The sequence below is a fragment of the Psittacula echo genome, assembly GCF_963264785.1.
Source record: "Psittacula echo genome assembly, chromosome: 1".
NCBI classification, from domain to species: Eukaryota; Metazoa; Chordata; class Aves; order Psittaciformes; family Psittacidae; genus Psittacula; species Psittacula echo.
This window is the reverse complement of record NC_137735.1, coordinates 2,327,145-2,342,636: the sequence shown is the minus strand read 5'-3', so window position 1 is coordinate 2,342,636 and position 15,492 is coordinate 2,327,145. Positions and strand designations below refer to the sequence as shown.

Here is a 15,492-nt window from a genome sequence, read left to right as displayed (position 1 = left end):
TAGCCAGGATTTTATATCTGATTCTTGGTGCATAACTAGTTTTGACCATGGAATTTCTGGTCTGGACCATGGTCGTGCCCGTGAACTGGAGCAGTCCAGTATAGCTCAGAAATGCATCTATTACTTTTAATTGCATACTGTTATATGCCTGGGTGGTGCTTTCTGGTTTGTAGTGGCTGGGAATAGATAGAACTAGAGAGAAGAAATCCATTTATTAAAAGTACGTGTTCTTTTTAGGTGTGAAGTTGAAAACAGATATCAGGGAAATCCACTTAAAGGAACGTGTTACTGTGAGTACTCTTGGGATTTTATTTCTCTCATATAAAATGTGTCTGAAGTTTAAAATATCTTAGTTGAAACTAGTTTTGGTTGCCTCAGCGCCTATTTAAAATACAGGGGATTAAGGGAAGGATTGAAAACTAGTTTAAAAACCTTCAGTTTTCACTAAAGTATTGTTTCAAGAGACTGAAAATGCTTCTCTTGGTAAGGTTTGGGTGAGGATTGGATCTGTAAGAACGAACTTGTGAACGTTTTTCACATGGCTTTGAAAAGAAAGCTGGTCTTCTGGAGAATAACACTAAAATATATAGCTAAGAACTCCAACCCAAAGCATGTCCTCAGAACTTCTGTAAGTGCAAAGTAGTGTTGTTTGACATCCTGGTCTGTGTTAGCATGGGTCAGGTTTCCAACTTGCCACGTTTCCTCTGAAATGAACAGTTGGATTCTTGTGCAACTCCAGAAGATCCTTTGCCAAGATTCAGATTACTCAATGGAAACTCTCCAGCTTCTATTTGCAAGTATTAGCAATCAGCTCGCTGGCATGCGCAGATCTTAAATGACTTAAAGCTGCAAGTCTCAGATAGTGGGTTTCTGCAACAGAAATTATCCTCATGCTTTCTTTAGCAGGTTTGAATTCCCCTTCCACCGCCAGACAAGTGCTCTGATGGCTTCTCACAACAGTCTCGTTGGAGGAACCATAGAATCATAGAATAGTTTGGGTTGGAAAGAACCTTAAGATCATCCAGTTCCAACCCCCTGCCACAGGCAGGGATGCCTCACACTAGACCATGTCACCCAAAACTCTGTCCCTGACCAAATTCACTGCTGCCAGTGGGGATAAAGTGGGCAGAAAGGGAGAAACAGGCAGAGCATAACAACTCTTACAGGAACAACCTCGTGTTATAACCTCACTTGGTTTTCTTCCTTGAAAATTCCTTAGTGTTCATAGATGTTTTAGATAGAAGAAGGTGGTGTGTATCAGAAGGTCATCCAGCTTGTGTCTATCCAACAAGGGGTCTCCAGGAGGCAATAAGAGAAAAATAACACCTAGTGTATAGCTTCATATGTATTATTGCTTGGACTCTCTGCAAGGCTTTGGGAATACGTACAAGTCCTACAAGTGTGTTTCAATAGAAGGATGCTGAGACTGGTGGATGTATCCCCAGACTGGCTGTGCACTGTTGGCTGTCAGAGAGGTGACACCCCAGCCTGAGGCAGACATGAGTATAGGAGGGCATAGAGCAGAAAGTGGTCCTGGCATGCCTGAGGATGATGTGGTTTGGAGTAGGATGGTAGCTTGGTCCATTATCAAGCTGCTGCTCTGTAGAAATCCCCCCTGTGAAGTCCGGTGGTGTACAGAAACGTCTAATGTGTGGAACTTAGTCCCCTGCAAGCAGGGATTACACATCTCTTTCATTGTTCTAGTATTCCCTTAGAACATAGAGGTATTGCAGTAAGGAAATAGTAAATGTCTTGGCATGCTTATGCTTTTTACAATGTGTTGGTGTGAATGTTCATTTAGGTGAAGGCTGGTGGCTCTTGCTTGGAAAATCAAAGTTGCCTCTTTTCCCTCTCTAGGCTTAACTTAAATCTTTGTCCCTTTTGTGTTGGAGTCATTCGTAGCAGTGCGGTGACTCCTGGTTGTGCTCTCAGTGCAAGGAGCACTTCAGCAGCATCATGCCTTGCATTGCATGATGCAGTGTACTTTGGTTTATTCCAAGACTTGGGATAATGCTCTCCATGCATTCCTTACAGATACTCTCCTCATTGACTATCAGTTCACCTTCAGCCTTTCTCAAGAGGACGATCGCTATTACACAGCAATCAACTTTGTAGCAACACCTGAAGAGGTAAATTCTCTGCTTTCCCTTTAAACTTCATCCTTTGGGTGTATTTTTGTCCTCTCTTGGCCATGGAGGTGATGAATCGTTACAGCTCTGCTGCGAGTCTTCAGCTTTAGTCTGGTGACGTGCATGTGTGTCCAGTTCCATGAAGCAAGAACCTTTTGACCTTGGTTTGGCCATACAGATTCAAATCTTCACAGTAGAATTTCATGAGGAACCACAATTGATTCTTTATAGCTATTAGAACCTCTGAGCTACTCCAGTTTTGCTTATTCATGCCATACTTTGTGTCTCAATTCATATTCTATGCTTGTGACTTGCTCTATTCTTTATTATGCTTTCCTTGGGGAGGAGAATACTGCTTTCAGAAAATGTAAATAGCTTTTTGCTTGATGTCTTGTCTTCATGGCAGTAACAAATTCCAAGATTATTTTATTTTTCACTGAAAATTCATGAGGAAACAGTGAAATTGCTTATCCTAAAAATGGGGCTTCTTTTTCTTCCCTCCGCAGCAAAACAGAGACCTGGACATGTTTATCAATGCATCTAAAAACTTCAACCTCAACATTACGTGGTCCACGAGTTTTGCAGGTAAAATGAGCATGATCCTAGTTGCTTGGTAGCTTGTTTCAGTTATCAGTTTCTGAGAAACACAGATTTAATTGGGGAAACAGTTTTGGTTTTTAACCTATGAACTTGTTGTTTAGTTCTTAAATGCTGGGCCTGGAGGCAAAGGTGAACTGTGTTTTCCATCTTAATAGTGTAGTTTGGAAACATCAAAGGTGCCAATTCGATTTGTAGTAATGCAGTAGGTTGGCATATACAATGTCAATTGTGGAGACCTCAGAGTATCCTTCCAGTATCTGAAGGGGGCCTATAAGGATGCTGGGGAGGGACTCTTCATCAGGGACTGCAGTGACGGGACAAGGGGTAACGGGTTCAAACTGAAACAGGAGAAGTTTAGATTGGATCTAAGGAAGAAATTCTTTACTGAGAGGGTGGTGAGGCACTGGAATGGGTTGCCCAGGGAGGTTGTGAATGCTCCATCCCTGGCAGTGTTCAAGGCCAGGTTGGACAGAGCCTTGGGTGCCATGGTTTAGTGTGAGGTGTCCCTGCCCATGGCAGGGGGGTTGGAACTGGATGATCTTAAAGTCCTTTCCAACCCAAACTATTCTATGGTTCTATGGTAATAGTTTAGAATAGTCACGTTCAGATGAATAATTGATTTTATAACATTAGAATCTGGGATGATTTACCTTTTTGCTTGTCATTTAAAGTACTCATTGAAACATCTTTTCTTGCTTTCTAACATTTGAAACAGCTGGCACACAGGCTGGGGAGGAAATGCCAGTTGTTTCAAGAACCAATATAAAGGAATACAAGGACAGCTTCTCCAATGAGAAGTTTGATTTCCGCAACAATCCAAACATCACTTTCTTCGTCTACGTCAGCAATTTCACCTGGCCGATAAAAATCCAGGTAGGAGCTGTTACCGTGTGTATCATCACTTGGAAGTACTCTTTGTTTCTCTCATGGATGTGGTAGTTTGCTTTGTTCTGTGTGGTCCAAGCTCTCAGTACAGTCCTGCAGCAAACAAAGGGGTTGGTGTTCCTGATGAAGAGCAAAATGTTGTGTCATCCTCTGATGTTGTGCTGTCATCTAATGTTGCATCACCTTCTGATGTTGCCTCAGCCCTGTTGGGCTCTGTTTCACTGGAGGGGAGTTAGTTTTCTTCCCAGTAGCTGGTTATGGGGCTGTGTTGTGGATTTGTGCTGGGATCAGTGTTGATAACTCAGGGATGTTTTTGTTATTGTTGAGCAGTGCTTACACAGGGTCAAGGCTTTTTCTGGTCCTCACCCCACCAGTGAGGAGGCTGGGGGAGGCATAAGGAGTTGAGGAGGGACACAGCCATGATACAAGGGATTTTCTAAACCAGATGGCATCATGCTCAGCATATAAAGCTGGAGGAAGAAGAAGGAATACTCACTTGGCGTATTGTGTGCAGTTCTGGTGTCCTCAACATAAAAAGGACATGGAACTGTTGGAACAAGTCCAGAGGAGGCCACGAGGATGATCAGGGACTGGAGCACCTCCTGTATGGAGACAGGCTGAGAAAGTTGGGGCTGTTGAGCCTGGAGAAGAGAAGGCTGCGTGGAGACCTCAGAGCAGCTTCCAGTATCTGAAGGGGGCCTACAAGGATGCTGGGGATGGACTCTTCATCAGGGACTGCAGTGACAGGACAAGGGGTAACGGGTTCAAACTGAAACAGGGGAAGTTTAGATTGGATCTAAGGAAGAAATTCTTTACTGTGAGGGTGGTGAGGCACTGGAATGGGTTGCCCAGGGAGGTTGTGAATGCTCCATCCTTGGCGGTGTTCAAGGCCAGGTTGGACAGAGCCTTGGGTGCCATGGTTTAGTGTGAGGTGTCCCTGCCCATGGCAGGGGGGTTGGAACTGGATGATCTTAAGGTCCTTTCCAGCCCTAACTATTCTATGATTCTATGTTTTGGAGCGATGGCGTTTGTCTTTGCAAGTCACTGTACCTGTGATGGATTCCTGCTGTCCTGGGGATGGCTGAACACCTGCCTGTGATGGGAAGTGCTGAATGAGCTCCTTGCTTTGCTTTGCTTGTGCACTTCTTTTGCTTTACCTGTTAAATTGTCTTTATCTCAACCCACACGTTTTCTCACATTTACCTTCCCATTTTCTCCTCATCCCACCGGGGAGGAATGAGTGAGAGGCTGCATGGGGCTTGGTTGCCAACTGGGGTTAAACCGCTACACCAGTGGATCTGAAAATGTGCTGTGAAATGAAGTGGGATGCTCACTTACTGACAGGGCTATGTTCTAACAAGGTCTCTGACTTTAGATGTGTAGATAATTGATGTTGAAGAAAACAGTGTTACAGTCAAAACCCAAGCCTGGAATGAGGAAACAGAGGAAATGTTCTTAGTGTCTCTTTTTAACATCTTGCTCTCCAAAGTCACAGCTCAAGGGCCATCCCCTCTCTCCTTGTGCTACCCAAGACTGGTGGTACCTGCAAGAATGAGATGAAGCTCTTTCTTTCCCTTAATTCAGTGCAGTCTGTTAACACACGCGTTGCCTGAGGTGTCAGACTGACTGTGATGATAAGGCTAGTGCTGATGAAGCTTGGTGAATCATGAGAACACTCATAGATCACTGAGTGCAATCACAGAGACTCTGCATCCGCTGCAGCAGCTAATAATTCAGGGAAACCTCAGCCACCTTCTTGCTTTGGGCTAACTCAAGTGTCAACCCATAGTGTACTCAGTGATAGAGGGGCCCTTTGAAAGGCTAAAGTACTTCTCAATCTGGAGCAGAGACTCAAGTGAGACTCTGTGTATTTGGATTCTTCCTTTTTAAGTAGCTTAGTCAAAAGTGGGGACCAAATCCTTCCAACTTCACCCTTATTCAACCAAGTTCTCTATGAAAGATGATAACTTCACAGTAACTTCTGTATTTCAGACCTATCAGCCACACGCGATCTCACCATAGGGGTTTCTTCCAACAAGGATAATGCACATTATAATATTGAGCAAGGAAATGACATCCTCCTGGAAAAAAAGATCTTTACTCAATAGTGATATTTTTCAAGGTATTTCCTGAACTCTTAGGAATACTTGTGCTGCATCACATTGTGGTAAAGACAGCGGGGTTTAAGTACTGATGAAGTGTGTCTTGTTGCTCGGTCCGTTTGATAAGCTGACTTAGGGCGGCATCTTGGTACTTTGGAATACCACTTACAATATTGGCAGTTATCTTCCAGCTGGAGAGTTTTTACTTACACATTGGTAAAGTCTTAGTTCATTGTCAAATGCCCATTTTTACATATGGGGGAGTTTGCAAGAGCTGCAAGGTAAAACCTTTGTGTCACTGGATGCTCAAGCAGTGAGTGCTGTGCCTCATGGTTTTCACTTAAGTACTGCTTCCAATAGAGAAAGTAACATTCTGTGTACAAAGGTGGGCACTGTGATTCCCTTAATGGTTTATTTAAATGGTCAAACTTCTCCTTTATCAAATTGGTGATCACAGGGGTCAGAAAAAAGTCATATTTTATGTAACTTAGAGGTTCTGTTGGCTGATAGTTTACTTACCATAAGCAGTGCTGTACTGTACCTTCCCCCTGATTTATCTATTTGCTATTTCTTGATGCGGAACTGTGTGTTCGGACTTTGTAGATGTTTAAGAGCAGTGCTGTCTCCTGTCCCTTAAGTCCCTTAAGCTCTCCTGTGTTTACTGCAGCCTCCACCCCACCTGTACTTAGAATGAATTTCTGCTAGCTTTTCCTATGTCAGTGTTGTCATTGAGCTTAAATGTTCTCTCCATCGTCTTGTTTGTCTCCTGCTTCCCCGGGATGAATTTGGACAGGTCATATCCTCTCTCAGCCTTTAGTGTTTGTTGGCTTGAGCAAGACAAACTCTCTTCATCTCATCCTGTGAAACAGGATATTCAGGTTCAGTTGCTACATTTGTTTTTCCACTGCATTCACTTACATTAATCTCTCTTGTATAGTCCTGGTCAGCCATGTGTAAGGTCGTGGAGATCAGGTCTTGCCGCTGCTTTGCACAGTGGTATCTCTGGGTTCTTACAGACCTTACTAGATCTGTTTTGTATTGTACTAGAACTGTTTTGTTTTGCTGATTCTCATGGCTTCAGTATTTAATAGTCCTTATTCATTTTCATATAGACCTTGTTCTTTCACATCCTCTGTTTCCAGATGATGAGCTCCCAGTCATGGTGTGAATTTTCTTCTCAGTCCCTAATAGCATCACAGAATCCCAGACTGGTTTGGGTTGGAAGGGACCTTAAAGCTCCTCCAGTTCCAACCCCTGCCACGGGCAGGGACACCTTCCACTGGAGCAGCTTGCTCCAAGCCCCTGTGTCCAACCTGGCCTTGAGCACTGCCAGGGACGGGGCAGCCACAGCTTCTCTGGGCACCCTGGGCCAGCGCCTCAGCACCCTCACAGGGAAGAGCTTCTGCCTAAGAGCTCAGCTCAGTCTCCCCTCTGGCAGGTTCAAGCCATTCCCCTTGGCCTGGCCCTACAGGCCCTTGTCCCAAGCCCCTCTCCAGCTTTCCTGCAGCCCCTTTAGGCACTGGAGCTGCTCTCAGGTCTCCCCTTCAGGAGCCTTCTCTTGTCCAGGCTGCCCCAGCCCAGCTCTCTCAGCCTGGCTCCAGAGCAGAGGTAGATGGAAAAATGCTATCTCGCTGGTGTTACTGGAAAATATCAGCTGTGCTGAAGATCATCTGGGTGTTCTTTTTTGTGGTTCTTTTCCATATTTTTATTGATGGACCACTTCAACTTTATCAGCAGATTGTGATATTAGCACACTTTCTTTTTGGGTCTGTGTGATTAATGGATATATCAGCAAAAGACTGTCCAAATGCTATCCTTGAACTAACTTCTATCCTCTTTAAGTCCTATGATTCTTGGAATAATCTTCACCACCTTCATCTTGCCCAGGAATTCCCAATGTATTGATATCCATGATGAAATTTGGAGTAGCTCAGCTGTACCACTTAGGTCTATACAATTAATTCTTGTTACAGACAGAAAATACTGGGCTGGTATGGCACAGATCATTGTTGTCAGCTCTATGGCTTGATGATTTTGGTCTTTCATTTACTATTTCAGTTCTTTTATTCAGAACTTGTCCTGAAGCTTTGCACAATGTTGAGGTCTTGGGAGCATGGCTATCTAGATTCTCCTTCCTCCTCTAAATACAAGCTTTAAGTGTTCTGTAGGGCCATGCTCAAGTGGTAGATTCCTTTAACAGTCTTGCTATCAGAGGTGTTCTTTCACTTGCCATTTGGAGTGCTGGGATGCTTGCTGTCTGCTTTCACTGACTTCAAACACATAGAAACATCTAAGTTCTGTCTCCACCTTGGTTGTGTGTCTTCTTATAACCTCCTTCCCGTTCAATACTTTGCCTTGCACCTACATTCAGTGTCCTTGTCCTTAATGAAAACTAAATTAGCTTTAGGGATGCAGCTGACTGATTTTAATCTCCTGCCTATCCTCAGAGCATGCCCTTTTCCCCTTCCCTTTCTGGTCTCCTTTACTTGTGTGACTGAAACATCTCATGCTATTTTGTTTATCATTTGCTGGGGTCTGGCATAGCCTGGCATTCGGCACTTCTTATTTTCTCTCTGTACCGCTTGCTGGATTCTAAGGCATTGCTGATGAATCCTTTCCTCTCCCTAATAAGCAGACTCTTTAGTTGTTCCTGATGGCCTTTTTAAGGTTAGTTCTGAGGATGCAGCTTTCAAATAGTTTTGCATCTTTGACCTGAGAGAAGTACTTAGGTGGCTGCTTTCCCATTCCTTTTCTCCTCAGTCCACTTGATTTTACTGTCTTATTTAATTTCTCATAGTTAAAGAGTGAACTTTGATTCTCTTACAACACTTACCTCATTTTATCCTTAATTTAATGAATGTGCTTGTGTGCACTCAGTCCAAGGTAATTTTCTACACCAGCTCTTCTTGATGTCCTTGTTACTTGCCAAAACACAGCCTAAAATAGCATCAACTCTTACAGGTTGAGACCCTTTCAGTGAAGAAGCCTGGCAGTGATACAGCATCCAGGAATATGTGGTCCTTACGATTTCTAGTAGCTTGCTTTTCATTTCATAGCTAAGACACTTGTTTCCTCGCACTACTGTTTTTCTATCATCTGTCTACAAATACTGATTGGTGTTGTCTCAGTCCTTTCTCCTGTTTGCAATAGCAGTTCTTTGTTGCTTTGCTATGGCTTTGTTATCCTTTTCCAGGAAGCCCACGCGTACCTCCTTTCGCTGGATGTACCATCATCACTCAACACAGCATTCATCCCTTCTTTCTCACAGCAACCCAGCAGTGTTCGAGTGTGAGCTAAAACCAGTGGTTCTGATCTGATTGAAGGTGTCCCTGCTCATTGCAGGGGGGTTGGACTAGATGAGCTTTGAAGGTCCCTTCCAACCCAAACTGTTCTGTGGGTCTATGACTTTGCATTCCTTAATTTGACAAACAGCATGATCGTCTTCACGGAATCCCAGCGTGGTTGAGATTGGAAGGGACCTCTGGAGGCCATCTGATTCAAACTCCTGCTCAACAGGGCCACCTAAAGCAAGTTGCCAAGAGCCATGAACAGGCAGCTTTGCTTTTGAGGATCTCCAAGGATGGAGGCTCCACAACCTCCCTGAGCAACCTGCGCCAGTGTTTGATCATGCTTGTAGTAAAACAAGTGTTTCCTCATAGAATCATAGAATAGCTTCGGTTGGAAAGGACCTCCAAAGATCATCTAGTCCAACCCCCTCGCAATGAGCAGGGTCATCTTCATTGAGATGCTTGTTGTGGATAGGCACATATGGGACCGGTCATTGTACAGATGTTCTTATGGTCAAAGAGACCCTCTGTTGTGCTCAGTTTGTGCCCATCACCCCTTGTCCTCTCACTGGGCTCCCTTGGAAAGAGCCTGAAAGGTCTCTTTTGCACCCTCCCTTCTGGGGTTTATACACATTGAGACCTACGCTGAGCCACCTCTGCTCCAGGCTGAACAGTCCCAGCTCTCTCAGCCTTTCCTTATAGCAGAGATGCTCCAGCCCCTGAATCATCTCTGTGGCCTTTGTTGGAAGCTCTCGCTGTCCATGTCTCTTTTGTACCGGGGAGCGCAGAACTGGACCCAGTACTCCAGGTGTGGCACTGCCAGTGCTGATCTGCTTTTGCCTGGTATCACACTGTACTTTGAGTCCATTCGCCGTTGGGTGTAACAGCACTATCAGATTTGATGCCACATGAAAGCTTTTCCACACTGGATGCCAAGATGCTGTACAATACAGTTTGACACTACCCTTCTCACCCCACGCTGGGGTTCTGCTTTACTCCAGTTTCTTCTCCCTCCTCACCATCCTTATCAGTTTTTCAAAGCAGTTGATGAGCAGGAGATGGATTATGAAAAGTAATGGTTGCAAAGAGGAAGGGCTGGAGGAAAGTCAATAAAAAGCTATGATTTGTCTCCAGGACTCACTGCGTCCTTTCAGGTCTTGTGCAATCTTCTGTGGTGGATTGAGGTGCCCTCAATTGCCCTTAATTGCAATCTGTGTCCCTGCCTGTCCTTGCTGTACCTCCTTCCTATTTGCTGTCCCTGTTTTTTCTTCCTTTCTTGTAAAGTCTTGGCTCTTTGTGGAACTCTATCTTCAGTGAGATAAAATAGAAGATAAATCATGGTATGGATTTTTTGGGGAAAAAGACTTCCCAGCAATCAGTCTTTGGCTGGGGTTCACCACAAGATATAGAAGAAAGCCATAAAATGACTTCTTTCTTCTTGACCTCTCTGCTTCCTGTGACTGCTCCTTTAGCACTCATCTCACACCAGCAAAACTGCTCCTGTCTTCTCAGGAATGGTTTTTACTCAGAACTTTTCCATATTCACAGAGTCCAGCCTGGTTTGGGTTGGAAGGGAGTTTAAAGCTCCTCCAGTTCCAACCCCTGCCACGGGCAGGGACCCCTTCCACTGGAGCAGCTTGCTCCAAGCCCCTGTGTCCAACCTGGCCTTGAACACTGCCAGGGATGGGGCAGCCACAGCTTCTCTGGGCACCCTGGGCCAGCGCCTCAGCACCCTCACAGGGAAGAGCTTCTGCCTAAGAGCTCAGCTCAGTCTCCCCTCTGGCAGGTTAAAGCCATTCCCCTTGGCCTGTCCCTACAGGCCCTTGTCCCAAGCCCCTCTCCAGCTTTCCTGCAGCCCCTTTAGGCACTGGAGCTGCTCTAAGGTCTCCCCTTCAGGAGCCTTCTCTTGTCCAGGCTGCCCCAGCCCAGCTCTCTCAGCCTGGCTCCAGAGCAGAGCTGCTCCAGCCCTTGCAGCATCACTGTGTCCCCTCTTCTTCTAAGTTACTGTCGCTTATTTCACTGCATAAAGGTTCCAGTGCAGTTGGGTTTAGTCCCTCAGGACAAGCTGAGGCATTAAGTAAAGCCTGTTGCACTGTGGCCAGGATGCAAACTGCTTTTCTTATCTCGGAGGCCATCTCCTCCAGGTTTGCTCACTGCAGTTACGCCATCAAACTTCTTGCAGCTGCACAACGTGTTTCAAGTTCCCTTTGGAAAGCAGGGGTGGTTTTAATATAAGAAATAGGATGAGGTCAGTGAGACTCTGCTGCTGCCAGACTGCTGGAAAATACTCCCTCTGTGTGTGTGTGTGCATCACCTTGTAGCTTATGCATGTGCTTGGGCTGTTCCTATGTGTGTCCAATGGGTAGTTTGGGGGTTTCTTTGTTTGAATAGTATAATAAGCAATCATTGTACCTACACACTCTTATCCTGGCTTATTTTCAGTTTAGGTACTGTAGGTGTAGTTACAGAAGGATTTGTCTCTACACAAAACCTTGCAACAGAGAACTTCAGAAATGAGCAGGCTTCACTGCAGAGCACTGAGTCTACGCTGTGTAATTTTAAACGTTAGGAACTTAGTTCTCAAGTCCTTGATGGAAATCTGTCTCTCATTCCCTCTCTTCTTGCCTGTTAAAGTGTGGACTTGGAGAGTATAAATGCTCCTTTGTGTTAGAGATAGCTGTGTCCCTGCCAATGCTGAATGCTGGCTTTTTTCCCCCCCTCTTGCTCCACCTCTCTTCAAAACCACTTCAGTTGGGGTGTTGTTAAGTGCGCCGGTTTAAGATGTCTTTTCCTGCCGCCTTTAATGACTTGAAACGATGATTTTGTAAAAGAACTAAAGCTGCAAAATGCAGCAAGCCTTTAAACACAGCCATCGGCTTCCTAACACCTCCCGGCTGAGTGGATTCAAGGGATGAAAGCTGCGCTGCGGAGTTCCCGTACAACCTTTGCTTGCCAAGCTCTCGTGAAAATCCAGGTAAGGTCTTGTTGAGAGCTTCTCAGTACCTCCATTCTCTGCTTTGCAGCTCCTCCTTGCTGCCAGACTTGGTCTGGAACAGCCACAAAGGCTTTATAAGCATCATGCAAACTCCAGCTCTTCACTTACGTCTCTTTTCCTTGGAAAGAACTGCCCTAAATATTCCTCATCTGCTACCCAGCAGCGAGTGCACCCATCAGAAAAGGACGTTAGGGGATGCTGTTATGGTTGATGTTTTTTCTGTAGTCATGTATATCTAATGTTATCTATTTCCCCACTATTTTTTCTGTTTTCTTAATCTTCATTGCAAGTGTGCTCTGTAATTCTTTCATAATACATCTTGGATTACAAAGGAGCTATGGAACACAAATAGCCAGCTCTACAATATTGCACCAAGAGCAAGGAAATGAAATGCAGAAACTTCCAGAGGATTAATTTCCATGGATTTCCATCCACACAAATCAGCTCACCCAGAGGTGAAACATCACTTCTGGAGCTGACAAGTAGTTAATGGTGAGAATTTGAACCTCTCTTTAATAGTGGTGCACATGTCTGCAGTTCTTCATAACATTTAAACTGGCTTGTATTTACCTGGAGCTGCTTCCAGTGAGCGAGTCCCTCTCCTGAATGCACAGGGTGAAAATCAGAGTTGCTAATATAGCAAACTTCAACCCCTTCTAATGCCTGTAAGCTTTCTGCTCCATCACAGCTTACTGCTGATGGTGTTTTCTGCCACTCCCTGAATATAAACCTGTGTTCTTGTCTTGTTTCATTCCCAAACTATTGTTTGCAGTAACATTCTGTCCCATTTGATTTTAGATCTTTCTCCCAAATCCAGAGTCCTCACTAGGAAGGTCCTTTTGCATTGATCTCTCCTTTCTGAGTGTCTGGAAGTCGCCTAGGAGCTGATTAAGGGAAAACCACAGTTTGTAATTGTATCATTAACTGTCAATTGCCTCCGCTCTTTCCCTCACGTTGGTTGAAGTATTTTAATTTCAATGTGCTTAAACCTTAATTATGAGCCAAATGCTTCAAGGAACAAAAAGAAGCAAATGGATTTTGCAGCCTCTTGCATACAAAAGACACCATTTGTAAAATCTCATCCAATAGTCACTATATATTCTTTGCTTGACAATTCATTATAGAATCCCAGACTGGTTTGGGTTGGAAGGGACCTTAAAGCTCATCCAGCTCCAACCCCTGCCACAGGCAGGGACCCCTTCCACTGGAGCAGCTTGCTTCAAGCCCCTGTGTCCAACCTGGCCTTGAACACTGCCAGGGATGGGGCAGCCACAGCTTCTCTGGGCACCCTGGGCCAGCGCCTCAGCACCCTCACAGGGAAGAGCTTCTGCCTAAGAGCTCATCTCAGTTTCCCCTCTTTCCATTTAAGCCATTCCTGCTTGTCCTGTCTTTATAGGCCCTTGTATCATCACCATGACTACGTAGCATCGCTGCACGTGCTGCTTGATGGAGCACTGCAACACCATTAGACAGCTTACGCTGCTGGAGGACTTGAGTGATAATCAGTGGAAAATTTCCAAGTCACTTAAATTGTTTCCTTCCACTTTGATTTCATAAAGGCTGTAGTAGAAAACCAGCTAAAATTGCCTCTGCTGTCTGCACTTTGTAGTTTCCCAAAGTTTTGCATGGGCTGTTGAAGCTGTTTCCTGGGTTCCTCCAGTTGATTTATTTCAGGACTGTGGGTCTGTATAGTCTCTTCTAAAGCTTAATTCCCTTCTGCACAGGAAGTTAATGCACTGCGGATAGTTTAATTCATGGATTCATATCATAGAATTGTAGATTGGTTTGTGTTGGAAGGGATCTTAAAGCTCCTTCAGTTCCAACCCCCTGCCACGGGCTGGGACACCTTTCACTAGAGCAGCTTGCTCCAAGCGCCATCCAGCCTGGCCTTGCACGCTGCCAAGGATGGAGCATCTACATGTCTTATCATCATTACTCTCAATGTTTCAAAATACACTGTCTGCTGCCATAGGGAAATATTTATGATCCCACCCCAAATGTTGAATTGCTGCCTAGCTCCTCTGCTGAACCTGCGAATGGTGAAGTGAAAGGTGGAAACGATCCATCTCCCTTAACTTGATCGCTGCTTTCCAAGGAGCTGCCAGAAGTTCAAGCACAGAAACCATACCAAACGGGTGATCTGGAAACTGAGAAGAACCTCAGTTGTTCTATTTGTAAATCAGCCTCCCGTGCTTTTGGAGCTGCTCCGGGTGACCATCACTATCCTGTGTGTGTGCACGCAGTGCCATGTGTAAGGAATGAAATGTAAACCACTGGATGCAGACCTCTTGCATGATGTACTCTATAACGAGCTACCTGCCTTTGGGTCCCTCCCGTCACTGCCTTATGTTGCTGTTGTTCTGGCAGCAGACATTGCCAGGATGACTCCATCCAAGTTGGGAAGCTGAAATGTGTGTTTTAGTGCTCCAGTTAAGAGCTGCACTGCTGTGATTTAATAAGATTTCAAATAGATGTGGGAGTACAATTCGGCTCTGGGGAAAGCTTCCAGCAATGACACTTTCTTGGCTTTGAGTGCTTTGTATATTATGCCTGTGACTACTAATTCTGATACAGTTTTAAGACCTTTTCTTCTTTCCTTAGTTGTTAGATTAAGGGAACAGCCTAAGCTCTGTTTATTCCCATGCATCAAAAGACTTCTCCTCTGCCTCTCATTTTGAGTTTGCTCTGGGATTGTGTTATTTTCTCTAATGGGCTCCTTTGACCTGTATTGCTGTCCCAGTGGTTTACAATGATACACTGAAGGTCTACATAGGAATGTAAGGGAGCAGATTCTCTTTGCCATCTATTTGACTTTGCAGAGCCAGCAGTGACATTGTAAATGTGTCTTTTCCTTAAGCCAGTAGATATTCCCTGTGTTAGTACGTAGGCAACGTTCACGTGGAGCCATATGCCACTGGTGTCAGCTGGATTTCAAAGTGGAGATGAATTATCAACTAGGTTCTTCTAAGGAATAGCTGTTTGGCTGATTAAAGCAGGTTCGTCTTCTGTTATGCCGAACGTGGCTTTTTAAGTGGGAAATAGTAGCCAATATTTTCTAAAGGGCCAGGAATTCCATTCCTGAAAAGACTTCACAATCCTCAGGCAAAGCCCTTACTCCTTAGCATCATTATCTTAATGTTACATGGTTCATGTGTCCAGCGGTGTGCAAAGACTGACGTCTTCCCAAGTTCTCATTTTCCAAAGGAGATCTCCTTCATTAAAGCAGTTTTGGATTGAATTTCTTCTCCTGACACTCTTTCCCCCATCCTTCTATTTTTATTGGCTCTGTTACCCATAAAGCAGGTGGTCTCCATTAGCACGAATCTTAATACCGGTTTCAATTAAGCTTTCATTTTACTTGCCATTCGGTGTTTAATGTGCTTCAGGAAGCATTTGTTTTCCTGCAGAGTTAAATGATGGATGGCACTTGGCTACAGCCAGAGAAGGTGTTGGGGTACCCTTAGCTCCTGCCAGGCGAGGAAGACCCAGAACTG

General features: G+C 44.8%; 1 protein-coding gene across 1 annotated transcript in view; it reads left to right on the top strand.

Annotated features, from left to right (window-relative positions):
* The window catches only part of ATRN (attractin), a gene marked incomplete at both ends in the record, with an annotated part of 172,601 nt that overhangs the window by 98,028 nt on the left and 59,081 nt on the right, over window positions 1–15,492 (top strand). Inside the window, 4 exons of the mRNA XM_080619602.1 lie at window positions 238–290; window positions 2,035–2,129; window positions 2,636–2,714; window positions 3,445–3,602. Of these exons, the coding sequence (XP_080475728.1) occupies window positions 238–290; window positions 2,035–2,129; window positions 2,636–2,714; window positions 3,445–3,602 (385 nt within the window). The remainder of the gene's footprint in view (window positions 1–237; window positions 291–2,034; window positions 2,130–2,635; window positions 2,715–3,444; window positions 3,603–15,492) is intronic.